The sequence below is a fragment of the Xenia sp. Carnegie-2017 genome, unplaced genomic scaffold (assembly GCF_021976095.1).
Source record: "Xenia sp. Carnegie-2017 unplaced genomic scaffold, XeniaSp_v1 HiC_scaffold_13, whole genome shotgun sequence".
Lineage (NCBI taxonomy): Eukaryota > Metazoa > Cnidaria > Anthozoa > Malacalcyonacea > Xeniidae > Xenia > Xenia sp. Carnegie-2017.
This window is the reverse complement of record NW_025813436.1, coordinates 644185-667918: the sequence shown is the minus strand read 5'-3', so window position 1 is coordinate 667918 and position 23734 is coordinate 644185. Positions and strand designations below refer to the sequence as shown.

General features: G+C 34.8%; 1 protein-coding gene and 1 long non-coding RNA gene across 8 annotated transcripts; one reads left to right on the top strand and one right to left on the bottom strand.

The window, feature by feature from the left end:
• Positions 1-7018: 7018 nt before the first annotated feature.
• LOC124448276 lies at positions 7019-21114 on the top strand. 7 transcript variants are annotated; one of them, XM_046999314.1, is made up of 21 exons: positions 7241-7323; positions 7407-7471; positions 11718-11786; positions 11876-11935; positions 12349-12492; positions 12571-12654; positions 13688-14410; positions 14493-14561; positions 14647-14706; positions 14958-15011; positions 15105-15314; positions 15420-15491; positions 15651-15734; positions 16142-16213; positions 17633-18328; positions 18397-18465; positions 18962-19097; positions 19166-19276; positions 19343-19419; positions 19494-19515; positions 20606-21114. In XM_046999314.1, the coding sequence occupies exons 3-21, from the start codon at positions 11730-11732 to the stop codon at positions 20608-20610; spliced, it is 2805 nt and encodes a 934-aa protein (XP_046855270.1). In that variant the 5' UTR covers positions 7241-7323; positions 7407-7471; positions 11718-11729; the 3' UTR covers positions 20611-21114. The 7 variants fall into 7 exon arrangements, with proteins under 7 accessions (XP_046855249.1, XP_046855242.1, XP_046855270.1 ...); XM_046999293.1 differs by lacking the exons at positions 7241-7323; positions 20606-21114 and adding an exon at positions 7019-7127 and having other exon boundaries at positions 19494-19739; XM_046999286.1 differs by lacking the exon at positions 20606-21114 and adding an exon at positions 7019-7127 and having other exon boundaries at positions 7264-7471; positions 19494-19739.
• On the bottom strand, positions 7065-7855 carry LOC124448585. Its single transcript, XR_006949157.1, has 2 exons — positions 7650-7855; positions 7065-7227 (listed from the first exon to the last, which is right to left on the bottom strand). It is a non-coding gene; the product is annotated as an uncharacterized LOC124448585 (long non-coding RNA).
• Positions 21115-23734: the final 2620 nt, after the last annotated feature.

Genomic DNA, 23734 nt, shown 5'->3' with positions numbered 1-23734 from the left:
CTAGTGGTATGGATGTGAAGAGTGATGTCACGTCGTAGGATATCATGATTTCGTCTGGTCGTAGTTTAATGTTTTCAATACTGGCGAGGAAAGTAGTGGCATTTCTGATGGTGTGAGGTGAATTTTTGACTAATGGATACAGAATGTTATAAATATATTTTGAAAGTTCATACGTAGGTGATCCTGGAAGCGATACGATAGGTCGAAGTGGGTTGTTTTCTTTATGGATTTTTGGTAGTCCATAGAATTTGGCGGTGGATGCGTCATTTGGTCGGATTCTTCTGTAGTCGTTTTCGTTTGGTTTCTTTTTGTCTTTTAAATGTTTCAGTTTCTGGTTGATGCGGTTGGTGGTCGTTTTGCTGGGGTCTGTGTGGAGAAGTTCGTAGGTGGTGGTGTCTTGTAGGAGGGTTTTGGCTTTGTCGATGTATTCTGATCTGTCCATGATAACTGTTTTGCGTCCTTTGTCAGCTCGTAATATGATTATTTGGTCGTCGTTTTGTAGGTTTTTAATTGCTCGTAGTTCTTCGTAGTTTAGGGTGACAGGTGGTTTGTGGCAGAGGTTATTTGTGACTTTGTGACGAATGTCTTCTTTCGTTTGGTCTGTTAAGTTGGTGTACTTTAAAGCGGATTCCAGGTCGGCAACGTAGTCAAGTTTAAATGAGATATGATCTTTGCACTTAGCTGGACAATTTAAGCAATCGTCTCAGGACCTGAAAAAATCAGGTGACTCAACGGGATTCGAACCCATGACCTCTGCGGTGCCAAACATTCATATGACATTCATTTCACGAGAAAACATGAGCCCAACAATATTGACCTGCTCACCACTGTGTGACTTCATAGCTCAGTGGTCAGAGCACTGCACCGGCGTGCATGAGTTCGTTTCGTTTATTGAGCGAGCTGAGTTCTGGTTCATTTCCGCATGCCGCCATCGTAAAACTTTAAACACTTACTAACGTCATTAATGTAACACTATATCACCCAAACACTTAATTATTCATCTTTGTGTATAAGTTCCGTTGTGCTATAGTGCTATATTTATTCTCCTGACGAGTGTGGCAAGTTAAACAACTGCCATACGAAACAGTTCTGTAGGGAATAAATTTCGATGAAGTAATTCGTGGTTTATTTTATTTTCAATTATACCGCTCTGCCGTGGCATTGAGCACTCTATCCGTGCGATTTTGTTTGCGATAGTTTCTATCACAAAATCCCATTATATATATATATATATATATGATAATATTAAGGATTCTCTGGATTTATATTTTGAAATTATTATTAAGCTTTCAACTCGGTGCTTCGAGCCTTCGTCAGAATGTAAGAATATATTATTTACAAAGATTTTGTAGGCGTTTGGAGCGTCCGATTGAGTGGTTAGTAGTTGAGTTGATATTATTGGATGGTATAAGATGCGTTGTCATGGTTTCGGGTGTATAGATTGCGATAATGAAATTCGAGTGTTTTATTTTAATCGTTGTGTTATTAGTTTGTTGTTTTGGTTTTGTATTTAGTTGTGAATAGATGATGGGGATGTCAATATGTCTGTTTATTGTGTTGTTGTCTTTGCTGTACCATGCCTCTTTGAATTCTCGTGCGTGTTTTGTCTGTGCGCGTCCAAGAAGTTGTGTTTTTGTCCAGTCAAATGTGTGGTTGGTATCGTAGGTATGTTCTGCTGGTAGTGATTTTGGGTCGCATCGTTTGATGGCATTCTTGTGTTCAGTGAGTCTTGTTTCAATTTTCTTGGAAGTTTGTCCTATGTACTATTTGGGGCAATCTTTACATGGTATCTTGTAGATCGCGTTGGTTGTGTCCAATGTCGTTGTTCGGTCTTTATGTTTAGTGAAGTATGATTTGAGTTTGTGTGTTGGTTTATGTGCGATGTTTATTTTGAATGGTCGGAGTAGTCTTGATGTCATTTCTGATGTTCCGTTTATATATGGTAATGTCACTATTTTTACTGGTTCGTCTGTATCTTCGTTAGGTTTTTCAGTTTGTGGTTTGTTGTGTATTTTGTTTAATACTTTGTTGATAAAGTTTCGTGGGTAATTGTTGTTTATGAATGTAGAGTATAAGTGGTTGCGTTCATTCTTTTTGGCTTCATCTATATTGCAGTGTGTTTTAATCCTGTTAAAGAAAGTTCGTATGCAACTAATTTTGTGTTGTGTTGGGTAATTGCTATTAAAGTTGAGTATTTGGTCTGTGTGTGTATTTTTGTGGAATACTTGTGTGTTTAATGTGCCGTCATGTGATCTGGTAAGTAGAATATCTAGGAAGGTAAGTTGTTTGTTCTGTTCTTTGTCCATGGTGAAGGTTATGTTCTGTGTGGTGTTGTTTATTGTGTGTAGAATGTGTTCTGTTTTGTCTTTTTCGACGATAGCAAAGATGTCGTCAACAAATCTCCATAGTCTGATGTGTGTGTTGTTGGTGACTGACTGCTTTTCAAGGTGTTGCATAACAGCTTCTGCAAGGAAGGTGGATAAAGGAGAACCCATTGGTGTTCCTGAGATTTGTCGGTAATATGAATTTTGGAAGGAGAATTCAGTGGAGAGGCAGAGCTCGAGCAGGTCGATGATATCGTCTTGGTCTAGTTCGGTTGTGATTTTCCACGAGTTTTTGTTAGTAAGTAGTTCGTTTGTGCCTTGTTTGGCTATGTTTAGTGGTATGGATGTGAAAAGTGACACTACATCATAAGATATCATGATTTTGTTTGGTTTTAGTTTTACATTTTTAGTATTGTTGAGGAAAGTTGTGGCATTTTTGATAGTATGATGTGATGATTTGACTAGTGGGTGCAGAATATTAGAAAGATATTTTGATAGTTCATACGTGGGAGATCCAGGAAGAGATACAATTGGTCGTAGCGGGTTGTTTTCTTTGTGAATTTTTGGTAGTCCATAGAATTTGGCGGTGGAGGAGTCGTTTGGTCGGATTCTTTTGTAGACGGTTTCGTTAAGTTTCTTTTTGTCTTTTAGTTGTTTTAATTTCTTGTTGATGCGGTTGGTAGTGGTTTTGTTATGGTCTGTTTGTAGAGGTTCGTACTTGTTGGTGTCTTGTAAGAGGATCTTCGCTTTGTTGATGTAGTCTGATTTGTCCATGATTACAGTTTTGCGTCCTTTGTTGGCTGGTAGTATGACTATGTCTTCGTCGTTTCGTAAGTTTCTGATAGCTTTTTGTTCTTCGTTGTTAAGTGTGACTGGTCTTTTGAGGCAGAGGTTTGTCGTTACTTTGTGGCGAATGTCTTCTTTGATTTCATTACTTAAGTTGGTGAATTTCAGTGTGGATTCTAGATCGGCAACAAAGTCTAGTTTGTCGGCGTCTTTGATACACGACAAACCACAAACTGAAAAACCTAACGAAGAGGTAAAGACGAACCATTAAAAATAGTGACATTACCATATATAAACGGAACATCAGAAATGACATCAAGACTACTCCGACCATTCAAAATAAACATCGCACATAAACCAACACACAAACTCAAATCATACTTCACTAAACATAAAGACCGAACAACGACATTGGACACAACCAACGCGATCTACAAGATACCATGTAAAGATTGCCCCAAATAGTACATAGGACAAACTTCCAAGAAAATTGAAACAAGACTCACTGAACACAAGAATGCCATCAAACGATGCGACCCAAAATCACTACCAGCAGAACATACCTACGATACCAACCACACATTTGACTGGACAAAAACACAACTTCTTGGACGCGCACAGACAAAACACGCACGAGAATTCAAAGAGGCATGGTACAGCAAAGACAACAACACAATAAACAGACATATTGACATCCCCATCATCTATTCACAACTAAATACAAAACCAAAACAACAAACTAATAACACAACGATTAAAATAAAACACTCGAATTTCATTATCGCAATCTATACACCCGAAACCATGACAACGCATCTTATACCATCCAATAATATCAACTCAACTACTAACCATTCAATCAGACGCTCCAAACGCCTACAAAATCTTTGTAAATAATATATTCTTACATTCTGACGAAGGCTCGAAGCACCAAGTTGAAAGCTTGATAAAAATTTCAAAATAAAAATCTAAAGAATCCTTAATATTATCATAATATGCCTGGGTTACCAAATATATATATATATATATACAAAGTGTATATACAATGTGCCCTCCGGCTATCACCATAGTAAAATGATGACTCCTGCACTTGGGACACAGGACGTACAGTTACACATTATGGATTGTATTGTAGAGTCACCACAGTGCTCAAACCTATAAAGGTGAGCTTTGCATATCGCGAACACGGTGAACGTCTCCATATGAGACTCTCTCTCTATATATATAGGAAGTTTTGTTTGTTTGAATCTCCGTAAGTACAGTGCTCGATGCTTAAGAGCAGAGCGTATATATTGATAAGAAGAAGAAAATACACAAAAACTACAATTTCATCCCGACAAGCCTGTTTCGTGATTTCTCACTCTTCAGGGGATAGTATTAAATGAATACAAAAGCATGTGCTAGATTATATATACAAGAGGAAGTTAGGGTAAAAAATTAAGATAGAATTACATAATATGTTGAGTGTACGATTACAAATTTGATAAAAGTGCTTGTGTCTATGGCGACAAGAGGAGATAAGTTCGTTACGTTTGTTGAGTGATGATAGTTGTGGTTGGTAGGTGATAAAGAATTTTTCTTTCAGGCATAGGTTGCATCTTTTGTTGGCGCTGTTGTACGGTTTGCTGTGAGTGATGATGTTCCATGAGATATCGTGAGCGATGTTGTTGTCTTTTAGTGTCCATATGTGTTTGCTCAGTTCGGTGGAGTTTCTTAGTTTTTTGTGGCGGAAAGAGGCAGTGTGGTTCCTGTGTCGAGTCTTAAAATCGTTTTTCTGTAAATCCGATGTATGTCTCAGTTGTATTAGTGTCCAGTCAAACCTATAAAGGTGATATATATATATATATATAATTAAGAGTAAGTGCTACTGCTAGATAATGCTATCCTGCCATGATACATCTCCGCAAGTGTTAAAATATGTCGTCAGAATTTCACGTTGCATTTTGGCACTATTAGAAGGATTTCTGTCTGTGTTGAATGGATTCAAATTTGTCATGCATGCATCTCTTCACCATGAGCCAGGTGTGACAAGATGATTGTCATCCTCTACATCTGCTGGTGCTGTATAACCTGATTTATTCTTTTCTATCATATAGTTATGCAAGCAACAAGCAGCTAGAATTAGATAACCTTGTCAGGACACAATCTTATTGTAGTTAGGAACACACACCATTTGCTGGCAAGAATCCCAAAAGCATTTTCTACTACCCGCCTTGCACGAGACAATCTGTAGTTAAAGAGTCTTTTTTCTTTATTTAAATTCCCGTGAGGGAATGGCTTCATCATTGTTTTGCTCAATGGGAAAGCAACATCACCCACAATGTGGTAATGTATTTTTGACGAAACTCCTGTAATTTCAATTGGTAGTGGTAGACCAAGACTATTTTCAAGATTAGCTTTTTGCAAGCTATACTCGTTATACACGCCAGCATCTCCTGCACGGCCTGCTGCTCCAACATTAACATAAAAAACTTGTAGTTTGCATCTACTAGAGATAGAAGCAAAACACTGAAAAAATACTTGTAGTTGAAAAATTCTGATCCACTACTATTTGGTTGTTGTATGGCTACGTGTTTCCCATCTAGAGCTCCAATGCAGCCAGGATAGTTCCATTTTTTTTTCAAATTGGTCTGCAACAGCCTTCCATTCTTCTGCACAAGATGGAGTCTGTAATTGAAGAAAATAAAAGCAATTACATCATAAATTTGCTTATGTTAAACTAATGCATGTTCATTTATTGAATGCTTCTAGGACGATTCCAATTCACCATCATGCATAACAATTGCTGATGAAGTTGATGATCAAAACGATGATGATGATGACGACAGTTTTAATGATCCAGCAACACCAAGCAACAGTCTTGAGAACGAGGTTGACTGTCCCATTTCTAGTACTAAACAGTCAACACGTATAAAGCCAAATAGAAGAAGGCAGGCAGACGAAGAATACAATCTCATGACTTGTTTGGCAAAAAACATCTCAAGAAAAAGAAACAGAGAAATGTCTCACAAGCAATGTAATAACCAGGATGAAGCATTTTTGGTCATTATATCACGCAGTCGTTGTCTGAACTTTCCCCCACTGTAAGGCACTTGGCACAATACAAAATTAATGAAATACTGTTCCAGGCTCAATCAGGGGAACTTACACACCATAGCACAAGAGCGCCAGTAGCTATGCACCAACATATGTTTCAACCACCTTATGCACAAAACAACATGCACCCCATCAGCAATCATATGACAAATAGTCAACGATACAACACATCTTCCCCAATAGATGGTGGATTGAGCCGTCCTGTTGTTAATATGTGGTCTTCACCAATCTCTAGAGAGCTTAATTCAGGTCAAGACTCATCTGCCTATGATAACATGAGCTCTTAATGAATGTAAACAGTTATTGTTAATTATACTGCCGATATTTGTTATAAATGTTTAATAACTTGCCTCTAAACATGTTTCCTTTAACGAGATATACAAAGTATGGCATGTTTCCTCAACAATATTCGAAATTGTATGCTCGCCAATTCTAAACTGGAATGACAGACTACGAAATGTTTCACCTAAAATGGGAAAATAATAAAACAGTAAGAGAACTGCTTTCTCCGAACAAGTGCTCAATCACTATACGTAATTCTACGTACATGTTGCAAGAAATCGCAGGGTTACTGCCAGTCGTTCGCGAGGTTTTAACGCTGTCCTCATTTGCGTGTCTTGTTTCACAATGTATGGAAAAACAATCTTCAAAATATCTTTAAATGATTGCCTGTTCAATCTATGATACTGACGGAACTGTTCAGGATCTTCTACTGCTCTCTCAATAAATTATCACAGACGATGATGATGAAACTTTATTAAAAGTGGGTAACACGTGACACAACAAGTGTGAAAAAAATGGCTAATAGCAAATGGTTAATGGCAAATGGCTTGCTAAACAGCAAAATGACGTTTTTTACTATCAAAAGATTGTAATTAATAGTACCAACGGCTATATCTGTACCAAGTTACATTATTTCAAGTGAGTATTTGTACATTTTGACAGTGTCAATTAGCAAAGTATAGACTTGATTATTTACGACGCCATTTTCTGTTCTTGACCATCGGAGTGATCGGTTGAACTTTACGAAGGTAATAAATAATTGTGTTAATTCAAGGTTAATGCAACAGTCAATTGAAACACCACAAATGTTAAATTGACTCTCCAGTCTATGAGGGTGAGCTTATGTCAACATTTCCGAGATTTATAGCATGATTTTAAATAGCCAATAAATTAGCAGGTGTTATTTTTTCTTGTTAGTATAGAGGCAGAATCACGAGAAAGAATTTTCAAAATTGCCATCTCCAGCTGCTAACAAAACAGTTGTAAGTAAACAGAATTCCTTGCTCAACATTTTTTTGTTTCAACTTGTTTCATCATTTTTGCATGTGGGCAAAATCAAATATTAACAACAATAAAGCAACAAATCAATGTTCTACTTATGTTTATATTAGATGTGAGGCAAGTTTGATGTTCTTAGCTCTGGTTACAAAAGTTACTTACTCTTTTTATGCATTTGGGCTGTTTGGGTTCAGCTTAGCTTTATCAATGGGATGCATCATGCAATTTGCCACTTCCCAGATCTTGTTCTTTATGACACCTCCTTCTTTATGATACCTCCTTCATCCTCTTTTATCCTACACCATCCTTCATTGTAATTTGCACTTCGTGTGACATTTTGTCATTTATTACAATGAAGGAGGGTTCAAGCTAACATTCATTTCCATGTTCTACAAAACATTTAAATGAAACTGATCATCGATAGCAGATTAAGCATAATTTCAATTTTCCTCTCTGTAAGAAACATAGACTAAGTAATAGTTTTATAATTTGAAACTCAAAGAAAATAAACTTTTAACTAATTTAGTTTTTTGTGTATTACTTGTAAATATACTTAAATATAATTTTTGATTCATCTTATAACCCTTAACTTTTACCTTCATGTTAAAAATAATTTATACATAATTAAGCAAACGGCAGCAATGATATATCTTAATACACCACTCAGTCAATCAATCAATAAATCAATCAATATTTATATTGACCACAGGGTTTATGTGGTAACTGGGAATTTTACTATTTGGTATTGGATTTAGTATGTAGTCTATCTTCATACTCATAGAGACATGTATTGGGAAATGTTCATCAAATAAATGTAAAAATGTATAATAAAAATCTTTGTAGAATATATTCAACAATGTTTGAACCAAAAAGGACAAACTATTACAACTACAAATATGATGAATCTAAACATCAACTATAAATTGTTGAAAGGCAAAGGTTATGCACTCTTAAATATGATTTCCTGCTAATAATCAACTTTTTATTCTTCGTAGTTTTTTTGAAAACTGATTTGACGGACTGTTTTGTCCAGAATGATCATTAACTATTTACCTTGTTGAATTGATTATATTCAACCAATGGTACAGCCACCCTGCATGTTTTGGTCCTGAAAAGTAAATTTCAGTTCATTAATTATCATTACACTTTCTTTGGTAATGAGTAAATGCAGAAAAATTCACAAAGCATGGCCATATTTTGGGGATGGCTATGCTATTATATTTAAGCAACATGGACAGCTCTTTAAAGGCTTCTCAGGCAATTTAGTTTTGCATACTATCGGGTCAATCCCTGAACCCACAAAAGGTATTAAAAAACCAATCACAATTTACATTGGATAGTATTCTAACATGAAAAAATAACATGACTAAATAAAGGAAAATATAAATTATATATACATGTATGCAAAGATGTTAGGCTCACTGTGCACCTGAATATCAACAATATGTGTTACCCTCCCCCTCCCCCCCTTCCCCAAACCTTCAAAGTATGCTCCATCCCAGAAAATGAAAATGCAAAGATTCTGAATACCCCATTATTTAATAGTCAATGACTAATGAGCCAGCTAGTTGTTTAATTAGCAATGAGAACAAGATCAAGGTACTTAAAAAGCAATAACTGTATACTATATATATGAATGTACCTATAATGAAAATAGTTAAAAGCTTATAAAAAGTTGACCACCTAATTCATTCACATGGGAATTATCATGCTTCTTACAGTGTGTAACTATTTTCTGTATATAGCCTTGAGCAATTGGAGAAGTATTTGTATGTTATATACATCTATACTTTTCTCTACATTAATAGTTCTATCTATTTGAGTAACTTATATTGGTCATTTTACATTTGTTAATTGCCGTACAAGATACAATTTTTGTTAACACAATTTTTATATGTTAAATCTTTATAAAACAGCCTAGAGCTACAGGTTGCATCATAATACATAAAAACAGTTCGCAAGCTTTTACACATGATATTACCAACTGTTAATTATTGATGCATTAATTTAAAATATTTTCAACACAAGGCAAAAAGAAAGAATAAAATGCTTTATTTAAAAGTGAATTCCTGGAAAATATATTAATAAATATTCTCGGCCAGTGCGACAATTCCTCTACTGTTTTGACCAACTATAAACGAAATTTTTTTGTTATGAAGTAAAGCAGTGTTATCTCTTACACATAAACAAACTATAGTATCCATTTACTCAAGCTATAAGACAACGAGGCAGAATAAAATTTGATTGTTGTTGTACTCCATCCACATTTAATGAATGTCTTCCTTGTCATTAAAAATATACCTAGTGGATCATGCAGTTAAATACATGGAATAAAGTGTGCCAATGTTAGATATCAAAGTACACAGAAACTTTTCTCCAAAAAATAAAATTTGACATCAATCATGTATCATATTATTACCTCAAGTGCAGTGCATTTATTTGTCGACGAGTAGAGATAAAAAAAATTCCGCCAAGTGAAATGTTTTTGTTGTATTAACTGCTTCACAGCAGGTAGTCAACAGATTTCGGTTTCAACTCTTCAAAATTGCTTCGTCGTTTATGTTGACGGTGAATTGAATACCTTCGGTTATGTCCTATTTATGTCGAGCACAGATGTCTTAAATAGTATGCCAACTCCAAATAAGTGACTGAATGTATGATAAATCAATAAAAGTGTATTCATTTCGCATTGTGCTGCAATGGGATTCACATGATTCACATTAACGTCTTCATTACTCTCGTCGTAAATAAACTAGACATATATTGGGGCTTCGCCCCCGAAGACAAAGCGAACTGACGTGGACCAATCATATGGCCAGAATTATAATTATCTTGTCTCTTTCTTCATGTCTTCATTCCATTACGACTAGCATAAAAGTGATGTAAAAAAGATTTAAAAAAATTGTATCCAGTGTTTCAGGTTTTCGTTTTAAAAATGAACTGTAACTTCAACTAAATTTTTTTATTTACGAACTTTTTACTTCGACTTTGACTCTGCTCTTCTCTGGAATCACTCTTGGAAAAAACATTTTTAGCGATCTTGACCATTAGTAACTTCCTCAAGCGCCTATGTCCCAGCTTCGACCACGGCATCACCAATGATTTCTTGTGTTCTCCTACTGAAATGGATTTCTCATTTCTTTAATTGCTGACACGATCGGCAAAACTTTATTCTCAAAACAAAGGATAAACAACTGGAAATTGTTCATAATGACCTCTTGCACGGTTCTTGCTTCTTATGGGGTGGCGTGTGGCGATCATCAGTCTTCTCAATACTGCCAGATTTTGGTCAGTCTCACATCTCCCGTGTCCCCTTTAAAATATGTATTCATTTGCGCATGTGCGTAGTCTAAAACAATGGAGAGGAAGCTCCTTTGTTCTTGTGAACTACGAGCGAGCCATTGGTGACTTCAAGTTAACAGATGTCAAGTTTTTATATAAAGTATGATGGCTCTGATGAAAAATAAGCATCTCTTTCTGTTGTCACTGCCACAATAACACTGATCCAGCTACAACTATTAAGTCAGTCACCAACAAGCTCTAACGCTGCCTTTTTTATATGTAATTCCCTAATGGCCAGAACAAACTTAGGGCTGTTTTCATGATCCCGGCTAACAGGGATTCAGTGAGGCGTTAAATGATTTTGGTAAATGGAAACGATTCAATACTTATCATCCGTGAAGGTCAGATCCACTGTATGACCTTGGCATTAATTGTTAAGGGCAAATAGTAGTTTATCTAGTGAAGCTCTTTACCTCGGATTGATGGGGATTCTCTGACACTTTAATGCTGACGACTTGTTTCAGCTTATGTTTTGCTGGCTAGCTGATTTGGTCTGATGCTTTTTGACTACACTAGCAAAAATGGTTAATCTCCCATGGAAATAACCTGCCTGCAATACGTAACTAGGCAATTTTTATTAATAGTGTGGAGAATCATTGAGATTAAATGAGTATATTTTATAGTACAACATGAGCAAAGTGATATACTTGTAGGAACACAATGAAATGTTGGATGAAGACATGCATTGAATACTGCTCATTCTTATTCTTAATCTTTTTCTTTTTCTTCTTCAAACTTGGAAGAAACAGGAAAGTTGCAACTTCTTAAGATATCTCTTGATTTAGAAATTGTTTACTAATAGGTTAACTAACGCAATATTTATCCTAGTTACAAGACTAACATAGAAATAGAAAAGTGTGCAAAATTGACATTATATATTTTTCGTAGGCTTATTGTAAAATGCACGAGAATATTAGACCATCAACTGAAGGGTTGAACATGGGAACAAATTATTCGGTATGTACATTTTGCAGTTTTCTCTTTGAATTTTGAAACAAGGACCAACTGTTTCAATTTGAACTGAAGTCAACTCCATGTTTTGCCAGCATTCGACTCATCATTCAAAACCAATAGTTGAAGAAAGTGGTGGACAAGCGATCACTCAGGTGTTGTAAAATTTAAATTCTACAACATAGTCTTTAAAGTCTAAAATGAAGGACCACTTGGCAGAACTGAGGAAAAGCTGTTGTTTTTATTTCCAAACAAAACACGGAGCACTTTTATTTCATTTTTAGATAATTTTATGGGTTCTAGTCGAGCCCATCAATCAATATGCAATTTATAATACTAAATATTGGACAACACCTCAACACAACTTTATGCCGTAACATCATTGTGTTTGGAACTTAAAATAATTGCTTTTTCAGTCCTGGAAATTTGATGATATCCCAAACACACAAGAACCAACGAACAGCAAATGTGAATCAAGCATTGTATTTCGTTTTCATTTTTTATTTTTATGTAGGTTTTTACGGAAACTTGAGTTAGTATTTTCTACAATAATCATTTTTACCTGTAGTTCGATGTGTTGAGTGGTGAGACTGCTATTTTAATACAAGAGGAAGACAATGGTAGTAGTACTGTCAATGATTGTCATTCGAATCGTTTGAGCAGCAATTACGGTTTGCTATCTTCCCTAAATTATGTAAAGATTTTCCTTACGGTAATAGCATAATTTTTAAAACATCTTTTCATACGACATTTTTAGCAGTCTGCTCGTAATATATTTTTTTCATTCCAGAAAATCTTCTGGGCTATTGTATCATTTTTATTAGCGCCATACTTTTTGATTGAGTCAAAACTACCGTGGTGTTCTGTTAAACAGGTAAAGGTTTTGGTTGAACCGACATGATGAAATTCTATTGCATTAAAGTGCATAATTTGGATACTCAGTAGCATCAGTACAATCAATTAAATGACATTCAACATCATTAGCTTTTTAACAAATAGATAATATTTAGCCGTAGTCTCTACAGTTATAGATGCACTGGTATGACGTCATTTGTGATAAGAACTAAATAAGTTAAATGGTTAAATGCTACCTATTTGTTTTATATAATAAAATAAAAAAATTTCCAAATTAAACTGTCAAGCAGCTTGTTTCTTTTTTTACCCCAGCACTTGAAAAAGTTAAAAATCATAATTTTGCAAATATTACTCGTAAATGATCTATAAGTTTGAAGAAATGGTATTGGCTAGCATAGCCACGTGAATTCATTCTTGATGTTTTGGTATTGTGTGCAAGGTTGTCTTTGATGCTCAGATGGTAGCTTCAGTAGATGTATCATTTTGTAGGAAAAAGGAAAGTTTATGCAATGTTTTAAAATGTAGCCAAGCGAAAGCTACTCAAAATTTGATAATTTTTCCCTTGAGTAAATTAGATGGTAAAAATATCCAATGTATAGAAGTGATTATCCTAAAATTTTGACTGTTCAAGAATTTTAAACGTCAAAAACAATTTCTCAAATTTTTATTGCTTACCGAATACAATAACAATTATTGAGCAAACAGTTATTTCGTTGATAAGAAGAAATTAGGCAAGTTACGGATTAATGGATCTACGTAACAAGCCAACAATTTTTTAGTGACATTTTGAAACTTTGACTCGAAACAAAAACCTCAAGAATGAATTGTGGGACAGTATCCACCCTGCTTGGAAAAATTCTTGCCTAATAATATAAGGGAAGGAAGGAGGATTAGAAGGCCTGCCATCTACGAAAAGTTAAAAAAGTTAAACATATTTCATTTGATTTATCGTTTTCATTGATTGTCTTTACATATTCCTGTAATTATAGCTCTATAATGACAAACTTGAGCAGTTATTTTTGACCACAGGTGTATCATACATCATTTTTTAGGTTGCCGGCGTAGTAGATCCTCACAAATTGCTGACGTGTAATCACTTGCCAAATGTGAAAGATGCTCTACTCCTGATGTTGAAACTTGAAAATTGCAATCTGTGTCCAGCAAAAGTGATGCAAAAAATCGGGTTGTATTACTATATTACAAAACTGGAGGAGGCAGTGTTATCAAAATTGGCCATACTATTGGCAAAACTAGCGTTGGGAAAGAAAATAACTGAGGAATTAATCTCTAAAGTAATGAATGATACCAAGGATGAACTGCAAAAACCTGATAGTTTGCTGCAATGTGGTGAAGAACTTTCTGTATTAAAAAAAGAGAACCTTTTAAATACAATATTCCCTAAACCAACTTTGGATGGACGGCTATCGTTGGAATATGCAAAAATTGCTTTTGAAAGTTGTAGGTGTAAAGCAGGAATTTTACTTTATCGCATTGATGAAAAGACTTATTGTGCGAATCTAATAAGGGATGAAAATGGTAACGTGAAAATTCACGACGCAACAAACGGTGGAGATGAGCTTGTACAGTATGAAAATATTCGTGAGGTGCAGGTTGTTGTTTTGGCTAAAGAAGCCGGTAAAGCTGTCATCGTTGAAAAATGGGCAGACTGCTCCTTGATTTTTTGCAAAAAAGAACTTGATGACAGTCATGCAAATAATAGGATGCGTGTTAATAAGAATAAAGACACAAATGGAGAAGAAGCAAGACCTGCAAAGGTAAAAAATTATGACGCTTGTCTTTTTATGTGCAAAACAATAAAACCTGTTTATAAAACTGAAGATTCCGTGATTTTTATAGACACCGTTAGACATGTCTGAATGTTGTGAGCACTCAGTTTGTGCGACAAATATGACAAACAAGTATTTGGTATGTATATTTTGTGTTGTTTTTTTTTACTTTATTAAACAACGACCACCTGACTAAACGGAAGTCAATTTTATGTTTTTGCTACCAGTTGACCGAGAGCTTAAAACCAGTGGCTGTTGATAGTGAAGGAAGCACAATCTCTCAGGTATAGAAAATTGTATAATGTCAAATATGTTCTTTGAAGTCCAAAATAGGGGAATGACACAATTGATGAAAAGTTGTTGACGACCAGAAAATTACGGAGCGATTTCTTGTTGCATTTTCAAATGATTTGTGTGGTCTACGACAATGCAAAAATCATAATATTACTATCAAACAACACCTCAACCCAGCTTAAGTTATTAAAATGTCACGATGTCGTGACAGCAGTTTGTTTACAATGTTTTATTGTTTCAGTCCTGGAACCGCAATCGTACTCCAAACACATTTAATGAAGGAGCGGACAGCCAAGTATTGTAGCTGAGTTTCATTCTTTATTTTTTCATGCTTGTTTTACGGTAAATTGAGTTAGTGTTTTCTGGAAGAATCAATTTTTACCTTAAGGTCGATGATTTGAGTGCAGGCAAAGATTATGCGGATGGTGAGACTGTTGTTTCAATACATGAACTTGCAAATTTTTGTCACGAAGACCTAATTCCAAATGACGAATCCAAAAGGAAATATTTGTGGTCGACTGGTAAAGTCAATAATTGTCATTTGATTAGCAATCACCTCTTTCCATTACTCCCGGATTATGCAAAACGTTTCTCAGAGGTAAATAAAGTGTTTTTGAAATATCCTTTCACATTCTTACAATTTTACTCTGCTATCTGTCGTGGTATAGTTCTAGGTGAAGTGTTGTTTTTTTTTTCATTTCAGAGCACTATGTTGTTTTTACAATGGTTATGGACTTTGATTATGTCAAATCTACCAGGGCGCTGTAGTTGCAAGGTAAAGAATTTTCTTTAAAACGTTTGAGAAGCAATTACGGTTTGCCATCTTCCCCTCATTCAAGTTTAATCTGCAGTCCTTTTCATGTAAAGAGTTCTATATGACATTTTTAGCAATATGCTCTGCCACTTGCCATTCGTTGATATTTTTTCATATCAGAACATCTTCTGGTCTATTATATCTATTATATCTACGCTATGCTTTTCAATTATGTCAAAACTACAATGGTGTTCTGTTAAACAGGTAAGTGTTTTGGTTAAACCGTTATGATGAAATTCTATTGCATTAAAGTGCATAATTTGGATACTCAGTAGCATCAGTATAATCAATTAAATGACATTCAACATCATTAACTATTTAAATAATAGATAATATTTAGCCGTAGTCTCTACAGTTATAGATGCACTGGTATGACGTCATTTTTGATAAGAACTAAAAAAATTAAATGGTTAAATACTACTTATTCGTTTTATATAACAAAAAAACTCCCAAATTATATTGTCAAGCCATTTGTTTTCTTTTTCCCCCAACGCATGAACAATTTAAAAGTCATAATTTTGCAAATATCACTTGTACATGATCAGTAAGTTTGAAGAAATGGTATTGGCTAACATAGTTTTAGGTTAAGTGTTGTTGTTTTTTCTTTTCAGAGCGTTTTGTCGTTTTTAAAATGGTTATGGACTTTGATTATGGCAAAAATACCAGGGCACTGTGGTTGCAAGGTAAAGGATTTTCTTTAAAACGTTTGATGGAGTTTTTTACGTTTTTCAGCTCATGAGTTGGATATGCACTAGTATCAAAATCATCAATTACATGATATTTATGATCTTAGATCTCTTCATCGATAAAAAGCAACTTTTTTTAAGTTAACTCATTAACGCATCTGCAATATATGTAACAACTTGCGTTTTCTTTTCGGAATTAAACTTTCACCAGGGAGGAGAAAAAACTCAACAGCAATTGATACTCGTCTTAATCTTTTATATTTATCATTTAATTTGTGCGTTGCAATACATTGTGCTTCCATATAAACCCTGATCATAAAAGTACTTAACCTGATTACGTATAGACAGCGAGACTTAATAGCAATTAAAATGGTTGGCATAAATCGAGCTACCTTAAGGGTTACTACATTTAACTCCTAGTCAGTGACGTAGCCAGAAAAAATACTAATTCCTGCCCATGTCACGCGGGCGGCGCGACCCACACTAGGGATTTATAGACGATCTGAAAAGACTATAATTTTTTTAATAGTATCTTTTATGCAATCGAAATAGTAGTTTTAGATGATTTGAGGATCAGTGCTTTGTTGGCGTTTGTTATTTGTGTTGCTCTCTTTGCAAAAATATTGTACTTTCACCGAAGACATACTCTAGGGGAAAAATTCGACGCGCACGGAAGTAGCGAATAGTTTTAGCGATTTTAAGTGTTAGTTAACTGACTTAAAAACGTCATATTTTTTGCCATCAGGCTGACTGATGTTAAAATTCTTTTCATTGCAGGACTTTATCGCAGCACAGACCTTAATATATGAATACACAAACCCACCTCCTTCAGTTTAAATTTTAGCGACGACCTTTTTTGTCGCCTTTTTCATGTTGCTAACATCAAGGGGTGGGGTGGGGCAAATGAAATGAATAGAGCAGACTGGCAAGTTGCAAAACCTAAGCTATTTCACATTCATAACATATGCCAAATGGTCACTTATTTCTAACTGAACTCCTAGAGTAGAGGTGCGGAGGTTAGTCTCTACGGCCTAAACCAGATGGCATAAATTCTAATGGCTATCCTGCCGAAATAATATTGTTTAAAATTAAATTATTCATGCTTCTTAGCATGCTGATGAGCTGTGACTTTAATCAAAACAACCAAGTATTTCTGCTTGATAGTATATCTGAAATTCGATTAGGAAAACGTAACCCATGCAGAACTTCTTTTTGCATTTGTAAACCTTACCCAAGTATTGGTGCCGTTGAATTGGTAAGAAGCATTCAAGGCGTGTTGTTCAGAATTTTTTTCTCCTCGTCAATTTTTAAATTACCGTTATACAGCTGAACTTCCAAATATTTGCGTTATAAAATGGAACATCTCGCAGTTAATTCGATTGTGTTATACCTAAAATACAGTAAATATTTTTATAGGTTTTACGCGTAGATCCTGAAAAAGTACTTACGTGTAAGATCTCATCATGTGGAATAAATGCGATACTCGTGGCGCTAAAAGATGAAAATACAGGTTTATGCCCGGCAAGGGTGTCCCAGAAAATTATTCATTATTTGTTCGACATGCGATTGGTGGAGATAACATGGAAAAAATTGAACTCTGGATGGAAGCAGACAGAGGATTTGCTCTCTAAAGTAACAAGTGAACTGGCAGATGTGTTGAAAAAAGAAGTTGTTTTATTGTCATGTACTAAGGTGCTTTCTTTGCTAGAAAAGGAAAAATGTTTAGATGTAATATACCCAAAACCGGAAATGGATGAACAAATTTCGCTTGAAAATGCAGAAAAAGCTTTTAAACTTTCTGGGCGCAAAGTAGGCATTTTACTTTATCAAACTGACGAAATCTGTCATTGTGAAAATCTTATCAGGGATAAAAATGGTGACGTGAAAATTTACGACGCGACTACCGGAAGAGATGACTTGATACAGTTTGAAAATGTTCGTGAGATGCAGGTCGTTGTTTTGGCCAAAGAAGATGATAAATTTGTCATCGCTGAAAAATGGTCCGATTGCTCTTCGATATTTTGCATAAAAGAACATACTGACGTTTATGACAAAAATATAATTGGTGATAAAAATCTGAAAGAAACAAGTGAAGAAGAAACAAGGCCAAAGGTACAAAATTTTTAAATTGTGGAGCTTGACCTTAGATAACACTGAAGATTCAATAATTTATTTTGTAGACACCATCAGAAATGAGCGAGTATAGTGAATCCTCTGCTCAAGAGTCATGTGGGGGAAACACCGCTTTGGTATGTTGAAATTAAGGTTTGATTAATAAAGAATTGGGAGAAGAGTAGTCTATCTCTCTACGTTACAATTTGTATGTTTTCTAATGCATTCTTTAAAGTTCAAAATTTAGAAACATTTGACGCAACTCAAATGAAACTGTTGATCTAAAGATTAGACAAATACGGAGCACTTTCTGCTAACATTTTCAAATTAGTTGAGCGATGAAGTGTGATTAGCATTTCTATGATACTCTAACTATTGAAGAACACCTCAACACAACTTTAGTCAGCTGAATGTCACCATGCCTTAATATCAGGGAACTTTGGAAGTTGTATGTCCACCACTACAACCTGTTTCCAGACCCTTGCGCACACAATGTTCCGGAAACATTAAGAGTAGAATCATTACACATGCGCCCATGAGCAAAGAGTCCTAACACATGACATGAAGTATAAGATAACTCGTGAATAATATTTGAATAATTTTCGTTAAATATAATGCAATTTTCATATACAGCCAGTGGAAAACTTTTTCAAGTGGAATTCAGTCATACCACGTGGTTGTTATTCATCGAGCACACCTCCTTGTAACCAAATATTGTTTGATGACCCTCAACAATTTGGAATGCATGGTAAGCTTGGTAATAATCAAGGTCATATGTATTATATATAGTTAACTTGTTTCAGATATACATTGTCTACCTCCTTTACTTAAATTTAGCCCCTCGAGGACAATCCAATCTTCTATCTCCTCTTCATGGACTACTGAACTCTGACCAACCACCTTCGACTGCTCAAATCACTCCATCTTCAAGATGGCAAGGACAACCAAGTATGCTCATTGAAAAATGTATAAAGTGCACATATTCATTTATTTATAACATCTTTGTTGTTTTAGTCCCATGGCAATTACATGGATATACACCTCAACCTCCACCTTCCGTTTTTAATTTTCAAGATGCACCACTTACAAGGGTAGGTCGGATAAGTCTTAATAATGAACCACTCAACCATCTTTGATAATGGTAACTGTGTAGTTTTTTTTCCAGAACCAAACAATGGTGCAAGCGTCACAGCTACCACCACGTCAAACCTAATATATAGCTTGGAAAATGTTGAGGATCATATTACTAGTAGGAAATGTATGAACTGTAGTTTACACACGCACATGCACATGCACACATATATAGTTCAACTTTTAGTCATGCACGTGTTCTTTTTATAATTACTTTACACACTTGTACTTACTCATAAAGTGTGTCTTGTGCTATTATATATTTGCTTTTGCTGAGGAATTTAGTTTAATTTTATTAACATGCACGGAATGCTTGGAAACTTCTTCTTTGACTTCAATCATTTTAGCATTCAACCTTTCCCGGTTTAGGAGTAAATTGCAATTAGATTTGTCTCAAGTTGTCACATTTTCAAATATTATGTCGTATTCACATTCAGCTAGGCCTCAGCAAGAACGTAAAGATTTTTTATATTAACCTCAAAAATCTATGTAATTTGAGCAGAAATTTCATCGGAGAGCAACCTAGTTAGGAAAACTAAATGGTTTTCTTACTCCCTTGTGCAATGTGCACGTAGCTGTACTTACATGTCTGTTGTCTAGGTTTCGGCTTGGCCTAGCTGGTTTAACATTCTTTGAAAGTCAAAAAATTCTTGACCTTGCTGTGGAGATGGGAACATTCACAATTAAAATAATCTAGAAATTTCCCAAAAGTGAGTCAGAAATGTGTAAAAAGAATAAGGCCAAAAAAGTCTGATTGTTTGAAACAAGTATAGTGATGTGGAACAGATACTTCCCGCGAAGGGTTGAATGCTGTAAACAAAGGAGGCAACTTAATAATTTTTGTTTATTGAAAAGTCTCTTGCAGTACTAACCACTGAATCAAAAAGTTCAAGAATAGTTAATTTTACATAAATACCTCTTACATACTTGATTACATACGAGATCAATCTATAACATGATCTTCAAACCGACCTATAAACTAAAAGCGACTAATAAACCTCTTCTTTAAAAACAAATAACTCGTTTGGCACTTGTTGATTTGTGCCAGAAGGTAATAGGTTTGTGAAGATTTCTGTTATAACCAAGAAATGACCGTTAACTTTATGTGCAGTGCTAATACCTTTATATCTCCATTGTCTCTCAAGAATTGACAGTACCACTCCTGTTGCGTAGTTCCGACCCATTAGGTTTTTAATTTGTTTCCACCTTTTACTTGTGTTGTTCTGAGGAATGCTGCAATTTCATGAGTATAATAATACGATTTTGCTGTTTTAATTCTCTCTTTGGTTTTATTCCTTCATTATAGATGATTCCTTGCCTTGTCATAGGAATGGCATTTGTCGTTTATAACTCATATCTCATTTTATTTTTCATCTATGGGCTGTAAATTGTTACAGTCTTCTTTGATAGATTAGGGTCAAAAGCTTGCATAAACTCTGTGCGAATTCATTCACAAACAGGCTGACCGATTTAACCGATCTTTATTGATATATGACATTGATAGATTTAAATCATTATATTAACATTACTTCGCAGCCCAAAGGCTGAATTACATTATTTTTTAAGAAACATTTTAGTCTTTAGTACCTTAAATTCTAATTCTACCTCTTCTCTGGTTTTCGACTTTGCAAAATAAATCATTTGAAATTTTGTTATCTGGATGGAACAGCATTAAGAAATAAAACTTTTTTAACTCACTTGACGAGTGTTCCTTCTCCGAGTCGCACACACACACATAGTTTTTTTATAATTTTACGTTGTACAAATCTTTTTCTGTTTGCTTCAGGAAATTTATTTATGTTTTTGTGAAATTACTTTTAACAATGCGTTGCCTTGTAGTCAAGACCATTTTTCCAAATCTTAACATGTAGCGAAACTTGGATTTGCCAGATTTGGATTTTATAAGATAATTTGGTGTTACATGTTTGTAGATGTAAATCGTCCAGGTTAGTAAAATCCGGAGGACTGTTGATGTTGACTGAAATTTCGACAACCTAAGCGGTACTTTATCTTCAAAACGTCAGTCAACATGAGCATCTAAAGTCTTTCTCAGGTTTCTACTAACCTGGACGATCTACATGTAAAAAAAAGAAACGATTGTCCTGTGCTTAAACCATATACTTCATTAGTATCGAAAATTCCACCATCAATAATTACAATGCATCGAGCTAAAAAGTAAGCGTGCGGGGGCTGATTTCAAAAAGTAAAACGTCGGCAACATTAATAAGGGGCGGGGGAGGGGAATAACCCTCCTCTGTCTCTGCTGGATTTGATGAGAAATTGTTTGTCTGATTCCTTATCTTATGTATCACTCGGGTCGTTATATTCACAAGTTTCGTCTTAACACTACATCATTCGAACACGAAAAACGAAACGAATAAGATCTAGAAGGATACACCTCGGGAAACACTAAAACTACAGGATACAATAAAATACTCTCAAAGAAATAGGATTCACTAAAAATATATCGAGTACACAAGTAATAAGTTACACTTTCCAGTTTTAAAGAAATAACATCATTGAGAAAATGAAAAGCAACATGAAATTACTGCTACTGCTGTTTGTGTTGGACAGAACTTCGAGTCAGGTGAATGGTAAGTGCACCTAAGAGTTTAGCACGAATATTGTCTTAGAATAAAAAACTAGCTTAACTGAGAAATGTTTAAAACAGTTAAAATTCTCATATAGGTTGGGAAAATGTACATGGAAATTGTTACTATTTCAGTAATCACACGACCAGCAGGCTTAATGCAAGAAAGTATTGTCAAGATAAAAGTGCTGACCTTGCAGTTCCCTTTTCAAAGACAAACAATGACTATCTTTATTAAGAAATGAGTAAAAAAGGGATAAATAAGGCTTTTATTAGTTTCTTCAAGACGGCTCCAGTTTTTGTTGTTATTGACTGACGTTTCGACAACCTTAGCGGTAATCATCTTCAGAGTCAAAACATTCCCGGGTTCAAACCATTTACTTTATTATTGTCTATCATTATGGTTTTTATGTAGGTGGCATACATAACGATCTGCCATGTTTATATAAACGCCATTTTATTTGTCATATAATAAGCAGCAAGAAAGCTGGTAACTAAATATTGTTACGTCGAATTGCGCGGGTAACTATATGATTTTTAGTCTTTGTGTGAAACTTTATGTTATTCTTAAATGCGTGGCACAATTTAGACGTCATTGCTACCTTTTTCTCGATAAAAACATAGTCAGCACATGCTGCTGTTAAATAAAAGAAGAATCACTGTAAGTTTTTGAGTTTTAATGTCTGCCTTTTTTGACGATTTACGGTGATATCGACATTTATTACGCTTAGCGTACAGAAAGCTGCGAGAAAAGTTGATTTTTAGCCACGTCGTTTTTTTTAAACTGAAATGAAAGTGAACTGAATTGAAATAAACACCAATCATCTCGATTGTGATAAAGAGTTTAAACATTTTTAAAACTGGCTTTATTTCAAATACTTGGCTGTAAAGTCTTTTTGGATGTATTTGATATCGATGTATCTTTTGTGTATGTATTTTGGTCTCGTGCTTGTACTTATCTGCGCTCAAGTTCTCCCTCGGTTTGCATAAGTCTTATCAAACAATAGTAAACATCTTTTAAAGCTTTTCATCAAAACTTGAATCAATGTAGTTTCACGCAGTTTTAAATACTAAATGTAGCAAAAATCGATACAAATGGGTTAGATGGTAAGAAAAAAAGTCAATTAAAATATTTTTCGTAGATTTAGCCTTCTTCAGTAAGTAAAGAATTACCTTAAGATGACATGTTTACATTCCACGAAACTCTTCAATTTTTCAGCAATTATTAATGCGCATTTAATATACACGACGAGTTTTTTGAGAATAGACATGTTTCGACATCTCATGATGCCATCTTCAGTATGAATGAAATAATAAATGATACAAGGTTTAAAAAAAAACTCGTCGTGTATATTAAAAGCGCATTAGCAATAGTGCTTTTACGAAATTATGTCAACAATTATTATTATAATTTATTTCTTTAATTTAATGCAGCTTTTTGTAAAGTTGGAGGCCATGTTGTGCTCTAATCAAAATTTTCGCATACATATTATAAGCTTGGTGCAATAGATGCTAACATCGAGATGGTTCGTAGAATCACTTTATTGAAAGTAACTGTTTGTTTTTCTTTCATCACTGTCAAAAAAATCCCTTAAGTATTGTCCTTAAAGAAACTTAAAGGAAAGAAGTAAGTACTTGATAATCCATTACTTTTTGTATCGTCGTTTTATCCCAGGTGAACTGTG